General features: G+C 35.6%; 2 protein-coding genes across 2 annotated transcripts; both read right to left on the reverse strand.

Annotated features, from left to right (window-relative positions):
- Nucleotides 1-203: 203 nt before the first annotated feature.
- Nucleotides 204-1597, reverse strand: LOC137387074 (uncharacterized). Its single transcript, XM_068073367.1, has 2 exons — nt 1229-1597; nt 204-1067 (listed from the first exon to the last, which is right to left on the reverse strand). Exons 1-2 carry the CDS (start codon nt 1504-1506, stop codon nt 704-706), a joined length of 642 nt encoding a protein of 213 aa, XP_067929468.1. The 5' UTR covers nt 1507-1597; the 3' UTR covers nt 204-703.
- Nucleotides 1598-8443: 6846 nt separating this feature from the next.
- On the reverse strand, nt 8444-9520 carry LOC137388606 (uncharacterized). Its single transcript, XM_068075085.1, has 2 exons — nt 9178-9520; nt 8444-9071 (listed from the first exon to the last, which is right to left on the reverse strand). Exons 1-2 carry the CDS (start codon nt 9456-9458, stop codon nt 8717-8719), a joined length of 636 nt encoding a protein of 211 aa, XP_067931186.1. The 5' UTR covers nt 9459-9520; the 3' UTR covers nt 8444-8716.
- Nucleotides 9521-19848: the final 10328 nt, after the last annotated feature.

Consider the following 19848-nt stretch of genomic DNA (forward strand, 5'->3'; position numbering starts at 1 on the left):
ATTACATTGCTTTTAAAACAAATGTTGACTACACGCGTTTTCTTAGCAATTCGGGATGAGTAACATTAAATGCTAAGTATTTTGCCTTTTTATATTTATTTAAATGAATGATTTAAATAGAAATAATGTAGACATAAATTTTCTTTATAGTATTTGGCGATCCAATCATTTACACTGTGAATGCTTTTGTTATTGTAACTATGATCAATAATGCCATCAATTTATGTCAGATTGTCAATCAGTAAAATTTGGCAGTTCAACTATGCAAAAATCATCAATAATATGCATTTAAATAACACTACGCACCATAAGTTTACCTACATACACCGATCAGCATAAGAATATCTAGAAGTGCTTCAAAAAGTTTTACAATGCAACGGAAATAAAACTGTCAAAAGAGATCAGTTCATACAAAATGTCTATCTAATAAACTAGTTAGCAAAGCTTAAAAACACTTAAGAATATTCTAAATGGTATAAAATATAAATATAATATAATAAATATAATATAAATAATAAATATAATATAACAATATAGTCAACTCAAATTTATTAGTAAAGAGTAAACTCATTAGTAACAAAAAAACTTTCAGTATCAAAAATTCCTAAAAAAATGTATAGAAAGGATTGTCTTTTTTAGGTCAGAGCTTAGCTGTTTTCAGAATTATACAGCAAAGTTGAGCTATGTTTGGTGACTTCCATGTTCAACAACTTGCTAGCTTTCCTTTCTCTAAGTTAAATGCCATATTTCCTGATTTATTGATGATATTCACATTTTCGTGCACTGAAACAGGCCGTAGCTTGTGATTTCCTTTGCTAGTTGGAATAACAACGTAATGACTTGTCGTTTTAGTCAATCTTCCTTCTTTACGATTCTCAACGGATTTGGCTTTGCCATGAAGTTTTCCTTTTTGGACTTGGTTGGCTGGTAGATTGTCACCACACAACAGCTGAGATTGCCCTCTCAGTTTTGACTTCTTTGTTGATTTTCGGTTGCTGATAAATGTCATCTTTGATTTCAGTCTAGAAAGGCCTTTCTTTTCAAGCACACTTTTTCTAGGTACAAGTCTGCAATCAAAAATAAGTTACATGAATTCTGGGAAACAGCTTATACATCATATCATATATACTTTTTTTGAAAGACTTCAGTAAAGCAAGTTCATTTAGTTTCATCCTCTAAAAAAACTGCTGGAAACCAAGGTTAAAAATTTTTCAGTTCTGGTACTCACATAGCATGCTTTCCATCCACCTGCACTTCTAGATCCGAGATTAGAATGACTTCTGATTTAGATTTTTTCCAGCTTGCTCTTGTACTCTGTGATCTTCTGACGGATCTCTTTTGTGAAGCAGCTCTTCTTAAAGACTGCCTTCTGTTCCTCTGAGTGATGGTTGGTTTCTTCTCTTCGGAGACACACCGAAGGTAGGAGATGTCTGTGGCTAATGTCTCATAGACTTCCTCACCATCTTCTATATCAGAGTGATGATGGTGCTCTGAAATGTTTCCCATGTACTTTGTTTGAAGCTCTTGAACAACAGATATATGGCTAGTTAACAAGTTGCTTTCACAACGACAGTTTGTTAGATGCTCCTCAGTTGCTTTAACAGCCAATATATACTTCTGACAAGTGATAAGTTATGCCTGGTGCTTTTGTAGCCTTAGTTCTTTAAGACGATGAATCAAGGCTATTCCGCTTCCTCCCCACGATTTGGTATTCATCTCAGATTGGCACTTGGCAACCGATTGACCAATTCTCTTGCATCACGAAGGAACAGAGTTACACTAACAACATTATCGCTTACTTGATGCAGTCGTAGCAGTGCCACATGCTTTGACGTTAGCTACCAATCGCAAGCACAGAATAATAACAAGTGTATAGCAGATAGACCTTGCTTTCTGTATGTGTGGAATGTGTGCTATATTGTGAATAATTAGTTGGTGAAATCATCCTTCAATGTTCTGAATTAATGCACCAGACCTTTAATGCTTTGAGTTGAAACTGTAGGCATTTATTATTTGCTAAACAGTTTGTATGTTACTTACAAATATATTTGGTTAGTGGAATTTTTTACGAAATTTTGCTTTTGCTGAACTAAATCTTCAGCAACTTTTTAAAAGCTTGCGGCTAGCCAAATATTTTAAAGATTTGTTTTGACCACGTTTTTTATAATGCTCACACTGTTGTGACACACGCAAGGGTAACATGATTAACATTATGCTTACTGACACTTATAAGTTAAACCCTATTGTATCTAATGATAGCCATTTTTTTTAAAATGAGTAATTAGAACTCTCAGTTACCTGACTGGCACTGGTAGCAAGCTCTTATTTGTGTAGTTTCCATAGCAACCAACACAGATATATCACTTTAGGTAGAACGATTGTTCCACTGTCACAATTATTTTTATTTGAGCTTCAAACTTAGTCAAACAAAACAAAACTTAGGATATCCATATAACTGCAGGTAGTGAGACTCAGTTCATCTATAGACAACTAAGAATTACAAGTTTATCTCTCATCAATTCAAAGATGAAGATAAACCAAATCTTTCTTGATTTGACCAAAAAAGAATATTGCATTTGCAATAGTTTTTTAAAGTTTTAGATTGTCTGACAGCCAAGATTTTGCAAGATTGAAATCAACTGAATTTGAAACAAAGTTAAAACAAACAGATAAAACAAAAATGCAATTATGAAACTAATAGTAGCAAAAAATTGACAGCATGTTGACGCAGAACTCTGCAACTTAAATGCAATAGCCGATATCTACCATCACAACGATAACCATCTAATGAAAGCATTTTGCACATATTTTCCTTTTTGAGCAATTTAACCAAAATCTGATTTTGATCGAGTTTATTGTTGAAACATTTTGGCAGCCACATCACTTTAAACATCAAAGAAAATCGAAAAGTATAAAAAACACCTATAGTTTCTCTTAAAATCTACTACAATTTTGTGTAAGTTCATCATTAATGAAATGCTTTGAAAAGCCAGAATTAAATCGAAATCCTTGTTATCCTTAAAACAATAATTTATCATATTTTATAGCACTATATCATAGAAATTGATGTAAAGTACGTTTTATACAATTCACTCCGCCCAGTTTTACATTTTTAAGGCTTATATGATACTTTAAATTACAAAAAACAGTTCAAATCAAGGAAATAAAGCTGAAACTTTCCCAAAGCCAAATTGCACCATTTGTGTATTTTTCCATTCTGCAACGCTTTGTAATGCTGCAAAATTCATTTGAATTTTTAGTATGCAAAGTTCCCTTTACTTCAACAGTAGTTATATATAGATATATATATAAGTTGTTTCCTCACCCCTGGTAACCCATATGGGTGGTAATTTCTGCTCTAACTCGGGTCTCCTACCGGAGACCTGGGAGTTTGAGCACTCGCTTCAAGACCTTAGCTGTTCCCGATAGCGCACTTTTCTGCAACTCACCTGAGTTGATTGCTGTTGGTATTTGGGCAAGCCACTTTTTATGCGCCGGTGTTATTGCGCCCAGTGCCCCAATGACTACTGGAATTACAGTTGTTCTTACATCCCAGCATTTTACAATTTCTTCTCCAAGAGGGAGATATTTCTCTACTAATTCTTTTTCTTTGCTGACTATATTGTGGTCATTGGTTACTGCTTTATCTATTATAGTAGCCCTCTTGCTCTCTTTGTCCACCATCACTATATCTAGTTAGTTTGCTAGAACATGCTTGTCAGTCTGAATGTAGAAGTCCCAGAGGATCTTAGCACGGTCATTTTCATTGACCTTACCAGGAGCATTCCACCAGTGTTGTGGTTTATTAAGACCATACTCGTCTTACAGACTTCTATACACAACACCTGCGACATGATTATGCTGCCCAGTGTATGCATTTCCTGCTAGCTGCTTGCATCCACTGATGATGTGTTGGATGGTCTCAGGCGCATCTTTGAACCGTCTGCATCTAGGATCGTCTCTAGTGTGATAGATCTTTGTTTGGAGTTGCCTTGTTGGGAGCACTTGCTCTTGGGCTGCCATGAGTAGTGACTCTGTATTGGCCGTTAGGTTTCCTTTGTTCAGCCACATATATGTCTGGTGAAGATCACCAGCCTCAGATATTTGTTGGTGGTAAGCACCATGAAGAGGTTTCATGTGCCAATCAAATATATATATATATATATATATATATATATATATATATATATATATATATATATATATATATATATATATATATAGATATATATATATATAGATTTCCATACATTTAGGGCAAATATTCATTGCAAGAGACTGACAGTGAATAGCAATGTTAAATATTCTAGATTATCAGTAACTCTACACAGACGGTACTTATGTAATCTCTCTGATAGGATCATAGTAAAAAATTAATGCTAAAACTATGAACCTAAACACTTCAGAAATAAAAAAAAATTCCTTGTAGCATTGTTTCCTATTCAGCTTATTCGCCAATTAATCGGACAGCATAAGAATTATGACTGAAGTCATTACTCATATTTTTAGTTCGAAAAGGCAACCACTTTCTTTATCATAAAAATAATTTTTTGTATTATCCTTTAGCTTATATGCATAATCATGAATGTTTGTGAAATACGCAGCTACTATGCTGAAATATTTTGCTTGATCATTGTTTTAGTTGCTAGCCCACCTTTTGGCACCACGTTGATATTATGTTAATTATATTTTCATAATGCTAAGTGCAGTGCTAACTGCACAAAAGAACGATCTAATCCCGAATTTCAACTGTGCCCTTGCCTATTTGGCATTATTTTCTTTTAGAAATCATGAGTGTTTATCACAGATCATTGAGCACTTGAAAAACCCATTTAAATTCTTCATCATCAGTTACCATAAGACACTCAAGTAGCAATAATATTTTATCAGATGTAATGAAGCGTGCAAAGTCATATATCACTAATTGTGATCTTTTACAGCATTACGCTACTGGTCTAAAATTTGTTCACTGTTGCTGAAAAAATGAGATGTTCCCTGTTATGATTAGTGTAAAATCGTTGTAACCACTGCTGAAAACTTTGAGGAACCATGATAATAGTGGCTCAATGTACATTCTCCTGTTATTTTAAATTTGTACTTTGAGTCAATAAACTGGATTTCATGTATTTTGATATGTACTTCAAAGGCAATTCAACTATAAGGATTATTATGCAAAAACTCAATTTGTTGGTCAACTTTCTATTTAAGTCCTCTTAAGATAATGACACTACATGAACAGAGTTAGTTTTACTCATTGAAATATTTTTTTCATCCATAACGAGCCACAGTAAGTCAGTGTTCACAACTAAGAACTGTTTTCATAAACTTGTATAAAACAGCACGCCATTTTAATTATTTGTGACACTTCTTAAACTGACCGCTTAAATTTTCTAAAACGCATCATAATACAATAAAAATGGATTGCTTAAAGGTTGATCACTATGTCTTACTCTGTTGTGTTGTAGGTGCAAAATATGTGGAAAGGAAATTACAAGCTCTTAAAGGCTCAAAAACGAACAGAAAATCGCACCCACACAAGACCGCCGTAGTTTGGATTCCCTTTCCAAAACGGCTCAAATTTGATGTAGTTGTGAGAGATGGTTTTTGTTTACACTTTCTTGCAACCTTATTCGTCGAAATATTTTCACAAATATACTTCATGCATGCAATAAAACTATGTCTATTGTTCTTACGCGTCTGTTCTATCGTCGTTGTAAAGCTGTCACTTTTAGCACAGATATCTTATAACTTACCGTAAAAAGTTGTTAAACATTTTAACCTTAGCTCGAAGGAGTACATATCATCGTCTGATAATCATGACAAGCCTGTTGGTCACCTGTGATAATCGAAAAATGCTGCAAAAGTTCTTTGCGAAGTATAGGGTCACATGATCAGTTTACGAGTTGACAATTGAATAATGCCGAAACAAAACTGTAAAGTAGCGAGCATCTATATTTGATATGGGGTCTTCGGTAAAACCCAAAGTGTTTGTCATAAACTAGTACTACGATAGGTTTTAACCAAATTGATAACCAAGTTGATAACCAAATATAGTGGTTACGTCATCGAAATAAAAAGATTCCAATTTACAGCGGCTTTCGTTTTTGATCTTTAAGAGCTTGTAATCACATTTCCACATATTTGGCACTTACAACACAACAGAGTAAGACATGGTGAATCTTTTGATACCAAATAACTGTATTGTGAATTTTGTTGCAAGTCAACTTTTAATAATAATTATAATCAATTTAACAGAGCTGTGATGGAGCCTGCATTAAATTTAAAAAAACTAAATTGTTAAGCAGGATATAAAAATTTGGTTTTTACAATAAACAAAACGCACTTCAATTATAATACTGGATTTACCGATTAGTTAATTCTGGTAACACTTTGTGATATTTTGGGTTAAATTTGTATGCTCAACTTTTTCAGCAAATTTATTATTAAGTGTGCTAGGAAAAAATCCATGGTACCAAACAAATTTCAGTCTTATTTCTGTTATTAATCAATCTCTAACGATAAGTCAAATCAGGCAAAAACATACCCAAATGAAACAAATAAAATGATATTTACTAAAGTTTGGTTTAATATTAATAGTTCAAATAGTAAAAACATAATTTAGTCACAATTATTGCTCTTTATGCGTATACAGAGTCTGGTAATTCAATGTGTTGCTACCTTTCTCAAGTTTTCACTCGAATGAAAACAAATAAGATTTAATTTGAAAACAATTAAAAAAGATAGACTGAAATGCCGCATAGCTAAAATATATATTATAAAGTATTGACTAGAAATTACTAGCATTTCTAAAAATACTTATATTTGTAGTTGTCGCGCTGTAAAGTAAGGAGCTTTCAATAAAAAAATTGTGTCATTAAAAGATTGAAGCAAAACTAATGGTTTACCAACTAGGTTAAGTTAAAAGTGAGTTTGAAATGAAAAGATCAAAATCATATTTATATTTTAGTTAAACACTAAACAGCTATGAGAGTAGATAGCCCGTTATATCAGATATAATCTATGTTTAAAAAAAAAGATAAATATAGGCACATGTTATTGATAACTTGTTCATGAGGTGTCTGTTTGTTTGTTTATTTTCATCTATAATATAACCACAAAAAATAACATGAAGAGTGTTTCTAACAGTATAAAAAGACAAGAGAAATAGAAAAAAATGTCACTCCAGGGAAGGTGATGATGAGGTTCCTGTGCGCAATAGCAAGGCTAATCAAGGCGCGGAACCTGAAAGTAGAGTCAGCAGAAGTATGTCTAGTTGGTTTAGTCGTCTGGTTGTCTGAGGTAGCGCTTCAGTTCATTTTTGAAAGAATTAGCATTTAAAATTTTACGCAGTGTAACCGGTAGTAGATTCCATAGCAATGACTCCTGATAATCCAAACAACATTGACCAGCTTTTGATTTAAACAATGGTATTTTTAGGTTTATGTGTGTTTGACGAGTAGTTAAATGTGTTATCGTCCTGTTATTGTTTGTTTCGTAAAATGTGTTGTGTGCTTTTATCAGTACTTTGTATTTGTATAACTTTTTAATAGTTAAAATTCTATTTAAGTTGAATAGCGGATTAGCTGAAAATTCATAAGCTTTTTTGTTAAGTATTCTGAGTAAACAGTTTTGAAAAACTTTAATTTTGTTTAAGTAGCAGTCTGGAGCATTTCCCCATGCCTCAACACAATACGAGAGTTTGGAATTGATGAAGGAATTGTACAGAATTAGCAAAACATCCTTAGAGAGGTACTGAGATAATCGAAAAAACAACACAGCATAAGGTCTAAAGTCTTTTAACAGTTTGGATATATGATTGCTCCAATTCAGCTTAGGGTCAATAAGTACTCCCAAAAAATTTATATTGTCAGATTTATTTATTGCATGACCATTAATTAGTAGGGATTGTTCATTAAAGTGGTACGAGTTCTGTGGGTTTTTTAATAAAATGTACCAAGTTTTGTTGAAATTAATTGTTAGTTTATTTTGGTTGCACCAACTCTGAAGGATTTTTAGGTCTTCATTTATCGAATGCATTTGCTTGTGAAGGTCTTTGGATTCAAAAAAAAGATTAGCATCATCTGCATACAATATTGGTGAAAGTACTTTTAATTGACATGCTAAGTCATTAATATAATTATATTAGGAACAAAGTTGAACCCAATACAGATCCTTGAGGAACACCACATTTCATAGTTTGTGGTGCTGAAAGGGTAGTATTTATTTTTGTTCTTTGACTCCGATCTTTTATGCTCACATCATCGGTGTACTGATGATGTGCGCATAATCTTGTCCCAAACTCAACTTGATATGTGCAAGCTTTTTTTTTAAACATCAAATCCAAAATTATTTTTTTGTCTGTATTAGTGATCAAGTAGTTTAAAGAGCTGTCTCCAACATAATAGCTATTGTCAACACGTGTAACAATTTATTTTGTATATCAGTTTCCAAAATTTGACAGCCGCCATCAGCATTATTCATAATTATGCAGATGCAAGTATGAAACAATATATATACATGCACATTTCTCAAACAGAATAACAATTATCTAATTATAAAAAATATATATATTTTTGCATAACACAAAAAATTTAGCACATTAAAATAAGTACATATGTATTTTCATCTGTTAGAAACTTAAGGATGATACAGGACGGAGCTTAACTGTCTTATCAGTTTTTACAACACTAGTAACCTACTGTCTACAACTCCTAGACTAGCTATCTATCACAGTTTCTATGTTTAGTGCCATGTTTCCCAATTTGTTGATGTTACTCACACTCTTGCATACTGAAACATGTCTTAGTGTGTGATTGTTGTTACTTGCTGGAATTACAATGTAATGGCTTGTTGCCTTAGTCAGTGCTGCTTTCTCAACATTGGCAGAGTCGTCTTTACCAGGAGTTGCTTTCTGATTGTCTTTATCCGATGCTGGTTTTTCAGCAGAGGATACCTTAGTTGTATTTTGTGGTTTCAATTTCCTGGTTGACATTCTTCTGCTTATAAAAGCCATCTTCGACTTTAGTTTAGCAAAGCCTTTCTTTTCAAGAACACTTTTTCTAGGTACAAGTCTGCAATCAAAATAAGAGTATATAGAATTTATTTTGCAATGAACATATGCTTTCTTGTGGAAACTGCAGTAAACCAGGATGGTATGGCTGCATTTTAAATACTTACATAGCGTGCTTTCCATCAACCTGGACTTCTAAATCTGAAATAAGTAAGACACCATCATTAGGTTCTTTACAACTCTGTCTGATACTTTGTGACTTTCTTATGGATCTTTTCCTTGAAGAGGCTCTTTTTAAAGACTGTTTTCCATTCTGCTGCTTGATAGTTGGTTTCATTTCTTCAGAGACACATCGAAGGTAAGATATGTCTCTAGCTAAGGTTTCATAGGCCTCTTCGCCATCTTCCAATTCAGAGTGGTGATTATGATGTTCTGAAATGTTTCCCATAAGCTATACTTTGAAGTTTTATGATAAAAGACCTGTTATTTGCAAGCAAGTTGTTACCGTTGCCAGAGTTGGTTTGGTAGTCCAACCTTAGTTTTTTGCCAGTGAATATATAGCTCTGATTGGTGATACGTTACGCCTGATGCTTTTGTAGTCTGAGGTCTCTATGTGCATCAGCGGTGGCTATTCTGGGTAACCCCATTCCAATGTGAGTATCTCAGATTGGCACCTCACAGATAATTGGCTTCGACTTCTTTCATACCAACGGAACAGAGTAATGCGCATAACGTGATTGAGTGCTGAATGCACTCGTAGTTTTATTGGCTTTACGCAGGCGTTGGCTTTCAGGCTTCAGCATAAAACCACAAACAGTAATTATTTTCAAATTTGTTAGAGGCATGTCATGAAACTTTGGGTAATTTTAGTTATTATGCCTTGCATAAGAGTTATTGATACTACTTCGCTAGCTGGTAAAGATCAACACATGTTTCAATTAGACTTTAATCTTACAATCTATAATAATAATAATAATGGTAAAATTTTAGGTGATGAATATGATAATGATAAAATCTTAGGTAAAATTCAAAGTTCGGCAAAATGCTTTCAAGATTTAGTTGTGGCATAAAAGCCACAACTAAATAATTATCCTACCATTTTAGTATTCACTTTTGCATTAGCATACACTTGCTGCTTTTCTTCCTGAAAACCAAAAATGTTTTGATGTGCTGCTTACACTATTATTAAATATTATATACTGAAAACCTGTTTCTATTTTTCTTTGTAAAAGTCGAATTATTTTAATTCCAACTTTGTATTATAAAAAGCAAAGGTAGCTACAAGTACCTTTACAATGTTGAAATGCATCACTTAGGTTTCTAGCGCTGGCAGTAAGCTATGACATATTCAGTCTCCATGGCAACTAAAAGTTGTTAGCAATATTAGGTTGTGAGGATTTCCGTTTTTTGGAAATGTTTTTAAAGAAGCTGCTAGCTTAATCAATCAGTGCAAAGTGAGGGTGGATTAATTAATTTGGTGTGTAGGAGGTTTCAGCTCATCTAATAGGTTTGTGCATAGCATATTCATCATTAACGGTACTATACCAAACTTTTCAAATTGCGTAATTAATTTGAAATCTTTGTAGTAACCAAAATAAATACTTGTGAAATGAATAAGCGTAACTTTCAATACCCCTGATGCAGAGTTGATACATTTTTCTGTTTACATCCATTTACCACTTACAGATTTACTTCGTAGTTTCATTTTGGTAGATTTTTTCTTTACAGTTTGGAAATTCTTTTTCATAAATAGCTTCAAATAAAAAACTAAAATATAGAACCTTTAGTTACAGCTTATGCAGACAGGTCTCAGACATAGGCTCATTTTACTTTCTTTATTTTGCAACGAGAAGACCAAATTAGTTTGTCTGTTTACTATTTTCCCTAATTAGTCATCTTCTTTCTACTAAAAGGACAGTAATATGAGTGCTGGTTTAATCTAAAAATATTGATAAAATTTGAACAAATTATTTTGATTTTTAGCTAAATGTATTAAGATTTTCTAACAACCTGCAAAAGAAACTGTAAAACTTGAAAGGTATTTTTTAATTTTGAAATTTTCTAAAAGTTTGAAACTGAACACTTGTTCTTTGTTTCATTATGGTTTCAAAATTAGTCTGTGTGGGAGGAATCAAATGATTCAAGGTTTCAAAATAGTTTATTTATATCTTGTGACTGTCTAAAAATAACTACATCTCTTCAATAGCTAAACTCTCTGTAATCAATCATCAAAGGGAATATTTTTAAACTAATCATCAGGCTTTCAAGTGCTAGATTGGAAGAGTCATTGCATAGTTTTGCTTTCGTCACCTCACGCAGCTCTTGTTTTTCAAGTTTTACATTCTTGTTTTCATCAATACTTTATTGCATCAAGACTGCAATAGTTATGGTTATGACAAGCTGATTTTTTAATCTTGGAGAAAGACTTCAGACCATCTGATACACATTTATTATGGTTGTTTCATCGCTCAGTTTTTTACACAAAACACAAAATGGGGGTATATACAATATATTATTATAGCAATATATAGTATTTTTTAATCATATAGCTTGCATCACAAGTGTATATTTTAAATATTTTTTTGCACTGCATTCATGACAACAATCCGTGACACACTCATCAACATGAACTGTTTTAGATGCATATGAGGGTGCTTTTATCAGTTTATAATGGCTTTACTTGAGCATTTAAGAGACTAGTTCTCCAAAAAAACAGATGCAGCTTTTGAAGATAATATGTTTGGTTGAATCGAAAAAAAAACTGAACAAATCTTTGAACAAGTTTGAATGAAATCAAGCAAAAAATATTGAACAATATAGTACTTACGCAGACTACACACTCAAATGCAAGAAAGCTGAGTTTATTAAGAGAGATGGCTACCAACCTTACAAATACTCAGTATATTTTAACAATTTTTTTGCGCTCGATATGACTCGTATTAAAAACTACATACTCGTACTTGATATACTATATGAACTAATCTTATTGTTTATTCTCAGGTACTGCATGGCATAGTTCTGCCGCACACTCATAGAGAATTGTTATTACTACAGGCAGACTTAGTACAAAATCTCAGAGTGTATTTTGCATAGCTCAAGACAAAGTAATTCTTTCAATATTACTCCTATATAACTAAAATTGCTTCCTGTTGTGTTTGTACAAGCATTCTTGTATTTACAATGGCTCTACAATTTTAACTGGACTCATTTGAGCCAAGCCACAAAGCATCCTGAATGACTAGAGACATGTATTTTTTTGAGTTTATTTAAAGTTTGATGCTAATTCTGTCACCACTAGAAGATCTTTTGGGACAGCTGTAACCAAACCTACTGTTTACGAGTCAAATGCTCTAATTCACATGGTTTCTTACTTAGTAATTAGATTTTCATTAAAAAATGAACTTTGCAAAACCAATGAAGCATGATTTCTATTAATGAACACCTAGAAGCCAGATAATAGGTAATTTTCATATTCTTTTCAAATTGTTTTTGTAAAGTTTGATTTTCTGATAGGTATTTTTTATAAAAGACCCATTAGTGAAGACTTTGTTCCATTTGTTTGCATGATGGATATATAGTTTCTTCTCCTCCTATACATACTTCAGAAAAGATATGTATATATATATATATATATATATATATTCATATATATACACATATATATATATATATATATATATATATATATATATATATATATATATATATATATATATTTATATATATATTCATATATATTGATATCAGCATAGTCAGATAAATACTAATTCATGTTCTATTCACAAGCCTTATAAAACCAAAACACTATAGGCTATACTATATTTTTATTGATAACGATAAAATTAAGTACAGTATGCAACCATCAATTTTGACCAACTATTGGTCAAGCCTAAAAAACTGTACTACTCTTATATAGACTAATTAAATGTCAGACCTCTAGGTTGTAAGCAAGTTGATTGTATTTTTAGAGCTTATCTGTTTATTCTTCTGTGCGGCTTTAGCTGTAATATATGGATAGGGTGTTTATGGCTCATCAATAGCTTCCAATAATAACGACATATTTTTGGGTAATCTTTCTTGCCAACATGACCTTGCAAAGTTTTATTTTAGCAGCTAACAGTATTTGACTGAGTTTTGGGAGGTCACAGCAATGTACAAAACTAAGCTAATAGTTATACAGTGTTCTCTGAACAAATTTTATTAAAACTATATGCATACCTTCTCTTACGGTGCTGATCATATGCACAGGTTAGTAGTTATTATACTTTTTTGACCTATTGCTGTTCTTTAGCTTAGTTTAGATATTAGTCTTGTTCGATCAAATTGAAATAAGCAACACATCTATGAGCTCTACATGTACGTAGTATGTTATATATCTACGTTTAAAATTTTGTTCTTAAGAATACCATATATGTTCAGAGCCATATTAACTTAAGACAACACAAAGTTTAGGTATCGTCAATATCTGGCATTAAAAGCCTGACAGTAAAAGGTATGTTAAGAAACGTTATAGCTGGCTATAAAAACTCAGAATTGACTTTATCTGCATTACTATTTCAAGTATGAAAGTATACTACTTTCAAGCTTTATACCTACCCTAATTTATCATAATTAATCTTGCTATAAATTCCTTTCCTCTCAGATGTGACATTTCTTAATATACAAATGTATTTATTTTTAGGAGCTTGGCTGTCCAGCTTACTGTTTTATGGGTCAACCATCAAGTTGGGTTGTACAGTATACTAGTAGAATTAGGTAGGTCTTTATTAATAATAACACGGCCAACCAACATAACTGCAAGACATGCAACTATTTGGGAGACCAGGGCAAGTTGAGCAGGCAAAATTTAACCGGCTATCACGTGTTTGTTTATAATAGAATCAAACTGACTTCCACAACATGGGTCCGGACTACCCCAGTGTTTCATTGGGGAGTATTGTTTTTCCAGTTAAATTAATGAAGTTTTCATCAAAGTTCAAAAATAATAGCGGGGTAAGGATATAATATTGAGCATGATCAGGGCATGTTGAGCATGGTCAGGGTAAGTTGAGCATGGTCAAGGCATGTTGAGCATAGTCAAGGAATGTTGTGCATAGTCAGGGCATGTTGAGCATAGTCAGGGAATGTTGTGGATGGTCAGGGCATGTTGAGCAGGGTCGGGGCATGTCGAGCATGGTCAGGGCATGTTGAGCATGGTCAGGGCATGTTGAGCATGGGCAAGGCATGTTGAGCATGGTCAAGGCGTGTTGAACATGGACAGGGCATGTTGAGCATAGACAGGGCATGTTGAGCATGGTCAGGGCATGTTGAGCATAGTCAGGGCATGTTGAGCATGGTCAGGGCATGTTGAGCATAGTCAGGGTATGTTGAGCATAGTCAGGGCATGTTGAGCATGGTCAGGACATGTCGACATAGTTAGGGTATGTTGAGGCTGGTCAGGACATGTTGAGCATAGTCAGGGAATATTGTGCATGATCAGGGCACTTTGAGCATGGTCAGGGCATTTTGAGCATGGTCAGAGCATGTTGAACATAGTCAGGTATTGTTGTGCACGGTCAGGGCATGTTGAGCATGGTCAGGGCATGTTGAGCATAGTCAGGGCATGTTGAGCATGGTCAGGGCATGTTGAACATGGACAGGGCATGTTGAGCATGGTCAAGACATGTCGACATAGTTAGGGTATGTTGAGGGTGGTCAGGACATGTTGAGCATAGTCAGGGAATATTGTGCATGATCAGGGCATTTTGAGCGTGGTCAGGGCATTTTGAGCATGGTCAGAGCATGTTGAACATAGTCAGGTATTGTTGTGCATGGTCAGAGCATGTTGAACATAGTCAGGTATTGTTGTGCATGGTCAGGGCATGTTGAGCATGGTCAGAGCATGCTGAGCATAGTCAGGGCATGTTGAGCATGGTCAGGACATGTTGAGCATGTTCAGGGCATGTTGAACATAGTCAGGGCATGTTGAGCATGGTTAGGGTATGTTGAGCATGGTCAGGGCATGTTGAGCATGGTCAGGGTATGTTGAGCATGGTCAGGGCATGTTGAGCATGGTCAGGGCATGTTGAGCATGGTCAGGGCATGTTGAGCATAGTCAAGGTATGTTGAGCATAGTCAGGGCATGTTGAGCATGGTCAGGACATGTCAAGCATAGTTAGGGTATGTTGAGGATGGTCAGGACATGTTGAGCATAGTCAGGGAATATTGTGCATGATCAGGGCATGTTGAGCATGGTCAGGGCATTTTGAGCATGGGCAGAGCATGTTGAACATAGTCAGGTATTGTTGAGCATGGTCAGAGCATGTTGAGCATGGTCAGGGCATTTTGAGCATGGTCAGAGCATGTTGAACATAGTCAGGTATTGTTGTGCATGGTCAGGGCATGTTGAGCATGGTCAGAGCATGCTGAGCATAGTCAGGGCATGTTGAGCATGGTCAGGACATGTCAAGCATAGTTAGGGTATGTTGAGGGTGGTCAGGACATGTTGAGCATAGTCAGGGAATATTGTGCATGATCAGGGCATGTTGAGCATGGTCAGGGCATTTTGAACATGGTCAGAGCATGTTGAACATAGTCAGGTATTGTTGAGCATGGTCAGAGCATGCTGAGCATGGTCAGGGCATGTTGAACATGGACAGGGCATGTTGAGCATGGGCAAGGCATGTTGAGCATTGACAGGGCATGTTGAGCAGGGTCGGGGCATGTCGAGCATGGTCAGGGCATGTTGAGCATGGTCAGGGCATGTTGAACATGGACAGGGCATGTTGAGCATGGGCAGGGCATGTTGAGCATTGACAGGGCATGTTGAGCATAGTCAGGGCATGTTGAGCATAGTCAGGGCATGTTGAGCATGGTCAGGACATGTCAAGCATAGTTAGGGTATGTTGTGGGTGGTCAGGACATGTTGAGCATAGTCAGGGCTTGTTGAGCATGGACAGGGCATGTTGAGCATGGTCAGGGCATGTTGAGCATAGTCAGGGCATTTTGACTATGGTCAGGGCATGTCGAGCGTGGTCAGGGCATGTTTAACATGGTCAGGGCATGTTGAACATGGACAGGGCATGTTGAGCATGGGCAGGGCATGTTGAGCATTGACAGGGCATTTTGAGCATATTCAGGGCATGTTGAGCATAGTCAGGGCATGTTGAGCATGGACTGGGCATGTTGAGCATGGTCAGGGCATGTTGAGCATAGTCAGGGCATGTTGAGCATGGTCAGGGCATGTTGAGCATAGTCAGGGTATGTTGAGCATAGTCAGGGCATGTTGAGCATGGTCAGGACATGTCAAGCATAGTTAGGGTATGTTGAGGGTGGTCAGGACATGTTGAGCATAGTCAGAGAATATTGTGCGTGATCAGGGCACGTTGAGCATGGTCAGAGCATTTTGAGCATGGTCAGAGCATGTTGAACATAGTCAGGTATTGTTGTGCATAGTCAGGGCATGTTGAGCATGGTCAGAGCATGCTGAGCATGGTCAGGGCATGTTGAAGATGGACAGGGCATGTTGAGCATAGTCAGGGCATGTTGAGCATAGTCAGGGCATGTTGAGCATGGACAGGGCATGTTGAGCATGGTCAGGGCATGTTGAGCATAGTCAGGATATGTCGACATAGTTAGGGTATGTTGAGGGTGGTCAGGACATGTTGAGCATAGTCAGGGAATATTGTGCATGATCAGGGCACTTTGAGCATGGTCAGGGCATTTTGAGCATGGTCAGAGCATGTTGAACATAGTCAGGTATTGTTGTGCATGGTCAGGGCATGTTGAGCATGGTCAGAGCATGCTGAGCATAGTCAGGGCATGTTGAGCATGGTCAGGACATGTTGAGCATGTTCAGGGCATGTTGAACATAGTCAGGGCATGTTGAGCATGGTTAGGGTATGTTGAGCATGGTCAGGGCATGTTGAGCATGGTCAGGGTATGTTGAGCATGGTCAGGGCATGTTGATCATGGTCAGGGCATGTTGAGCATGGTCAGGGCATGTTGAGCATAGTCAGGGTATGTTGAGCATAGTCAGGGCATGTTGAGCATGGTCAGGACATGTCAACCATAGTTAGGGTATGTTGTGGGTGGTCAGGACATGTTGAGCATAGTCAGGGAATATTGTGCATGATCAGGGCATGTTGAGCATGGTCAGGGAATTTTGAGCATGGTCAGAGCATGTTGAACATAGTCAGGTATTGTTGTGCATGGTCAGGGCATGTTGAGCATGGTCAGAGCATGCTGAGCATAGTCAGGGCATGTTGAGTATGGTCAGGGTATGTTGAGCATGGTCAGGACATGTTGAGTATGATCAGGGCATGTTGAGAATAGTCAGGGAATATTGAGCATGGTCAGGGCATGTTGAGCAATAAGAGTACTAAGAATGCTATAATTGCTTATACTTTTACCTAGGATGCAAGATGGCAAGACAAAGCTAAAATAGAACAAACTCAAGTAGCTTAAAGTATAAATGGGTAAAATTATTAGTTACAGTCCAATGCATAACCAAAATGAACTTTTCCTTGCAGGTCACTAAAAAGCATTGGCAACACTTCGATGATATTTTAATAGTTCAGCCTTTTCTAATCGTCTTTGTTTCGATAGAAAAAGGATGCTCGAGTAGATGAACTCTCTTCTGGTTGAAACATGTGGTTTACGAAAATCACCTTATTATCTTCACCAACCATAGCAACCACAGCAACACATTATTTGTTGACCTCTTTCTTAATACACTAGCCATTACATAGTTGGCAACTCTCACATCAATGGTTCGTGAATGACCAGGTTCGCTTATTTCCTCATCTGTTAATTCAGGAGTGGCTTATTCGTTTCCACTACTATCCTTGACATGCTTTGTTATTTTTACGGTTTAGTCTTGACAGATTTTACTTTCAAGACTAAACTGAAAGTGATCATTCTCCATGGCGATCATATTTTTGGTCTGAGTACCAGTCAATATCAGGGTTTTACCGCAGCTCCAAGTTTTTGTTGTTGCTCCTCAAAGTAGCGCTTTTAGTATTAAAAATATAAAGAAGCAAGTTGCATATATTGTGTAATTCCGGTGCAAGATATAGCTGAGGATAAATTTCTAATTGCGATAACTTTGAATATTTCAGTAAGCCTGCCATAAAATAATCTATAACATCAGCTGCTACAATGTCTGATTCACAAAACACATCATAATTCAGAGAGTATATACCTGACGTCTCAAATGTAGATAAAAAAATTCAGGTGTCATAGCATTTACAACAGCTCGGTTGACAAACTTTGCATGTTTTAAAATTCTAACAGGTTACCAATATTAAGTTTTATCTAGTCAATAATGGCAGTGTTATAATGTGTTTTAAATGGTTGGTACATCGTGGTGTCAAGCGGCTGAAAACAATGGTATAGTACATGTTTGAGGAGATGCGATCAACATTACTAAACTTGCATGTTTTATTTCTTTTATAAGCCTACTATGAATACTGATAGGTAAACTGTAATTGCCTGAGATCAGAAGTATAGAATTCAAGAAAATACTGCTTTACTCATCCCATATCAACAATGATCAACTTGCCCCGTCTACAACTTCTCAGGTGTTGTTATCAAAGCTGGTAAACCAACTTGCGGAATCACACAAAATTGCAACATTCTATTAAATGTAGTGGTTACAATGTAACAATGTAGTGGTCACAAGCTCGCTTAATTTGGCCTTTTGCACCAGTATGGTGTACATGAAAAATACAACAAAACAGAAAAATTGACAAAATCTTGAGTGAATGGCTTGGCTTACAACTCTGTCTTTCTCCTTGATCTTGTAAATACATGGATGTAATGTTCATGGCCATAAAATTATGTCACAAATGTAAAGAACAAAGCACATGGTTGGTAAGAAGTTTTGATTCTCAGCTTGCCTTAACTTTCATCTTACCGCACTCTCCCCCTACAATTAGTCTAAACTTCACAATATTTCTTACCTACCAAAGCTACAAATAACATATAAACAAGCAAATGGTGATCTCTCATGCCTTACTAGTTTATCGTCAGAGGATGTGGTCAATCAACATCAAGTATTTAAAACAGGTGCACAGTCATGCGTAGGAGGGTTCAAAACATTACGCAGTCCTATCGCCTTTAAAAATGGGACGTTTTGAAGATTGTGAAACTTTCAACTTATTAGCGCAGCATATCATTACCATGATCATGTGACTTTTTTGTCTATATGATTGGTAAAAGTATGTTATTGTTGATGTCCAGTGTCATCTTCTAATCCTAATCCAATTTCACATACACGAAGATCTTGTCAGCAATTACTTTTAGTTGCTCGACTCATCTGTCTTAATACTTTAAGGTATTGATAAGTAACGGCTAAAATGTGTCACAAACATCAACCCTGTTTTTAATTAGGTTTAGTGATACCACAGATAAATAATTTCATTGGTGAGGTCATTTCAATCATTGTAAGAATAAATTTAAATAAAATTTAAATAAAAGATTGGCACTTTTCCAAGCTTTACAAGTGGTTTTCTCATCAATGTTTAAGCTCTGATGACTGCTAATTTGCATTACTTAGTTGGAGAGTATAACTTCAAATACAGTCTCCATCAGCTGTGCAATCTGTGTGATAACATTATTTTGTTCTTTGAATCTGTCAAGCAGCTTAAAATGTTAGCTATTTTATAACTGTTTGCATTCTATTGATCTGCTAGCGAGTAACCTTCTCTCAATTTTTTTAATAATTTTTATGAAGTGTAATGTCACACTAGCTTATCGTTATGAGTTGTTGCCATTGTGAAGTACCTTTGCAGTGAAACTATAAAATTCAATACTTTTGGTTTTACGAAGCATAGAATAAATATCATTTGTACAATTTA

Source organism: Watersipora subatra, chromosome 2 (genome assembly GCF_963576615.1).
Source record: "Watersipora subatra chromosome 2, tzWatSuba1.1, whole genome shotgun sequence".
NCBI lineage: Eukaryota > Metazoa > Bryozoa > Gymnolaemata > Cheilostomatida > Watersiporidae > Watersipora > Watersipora subatra.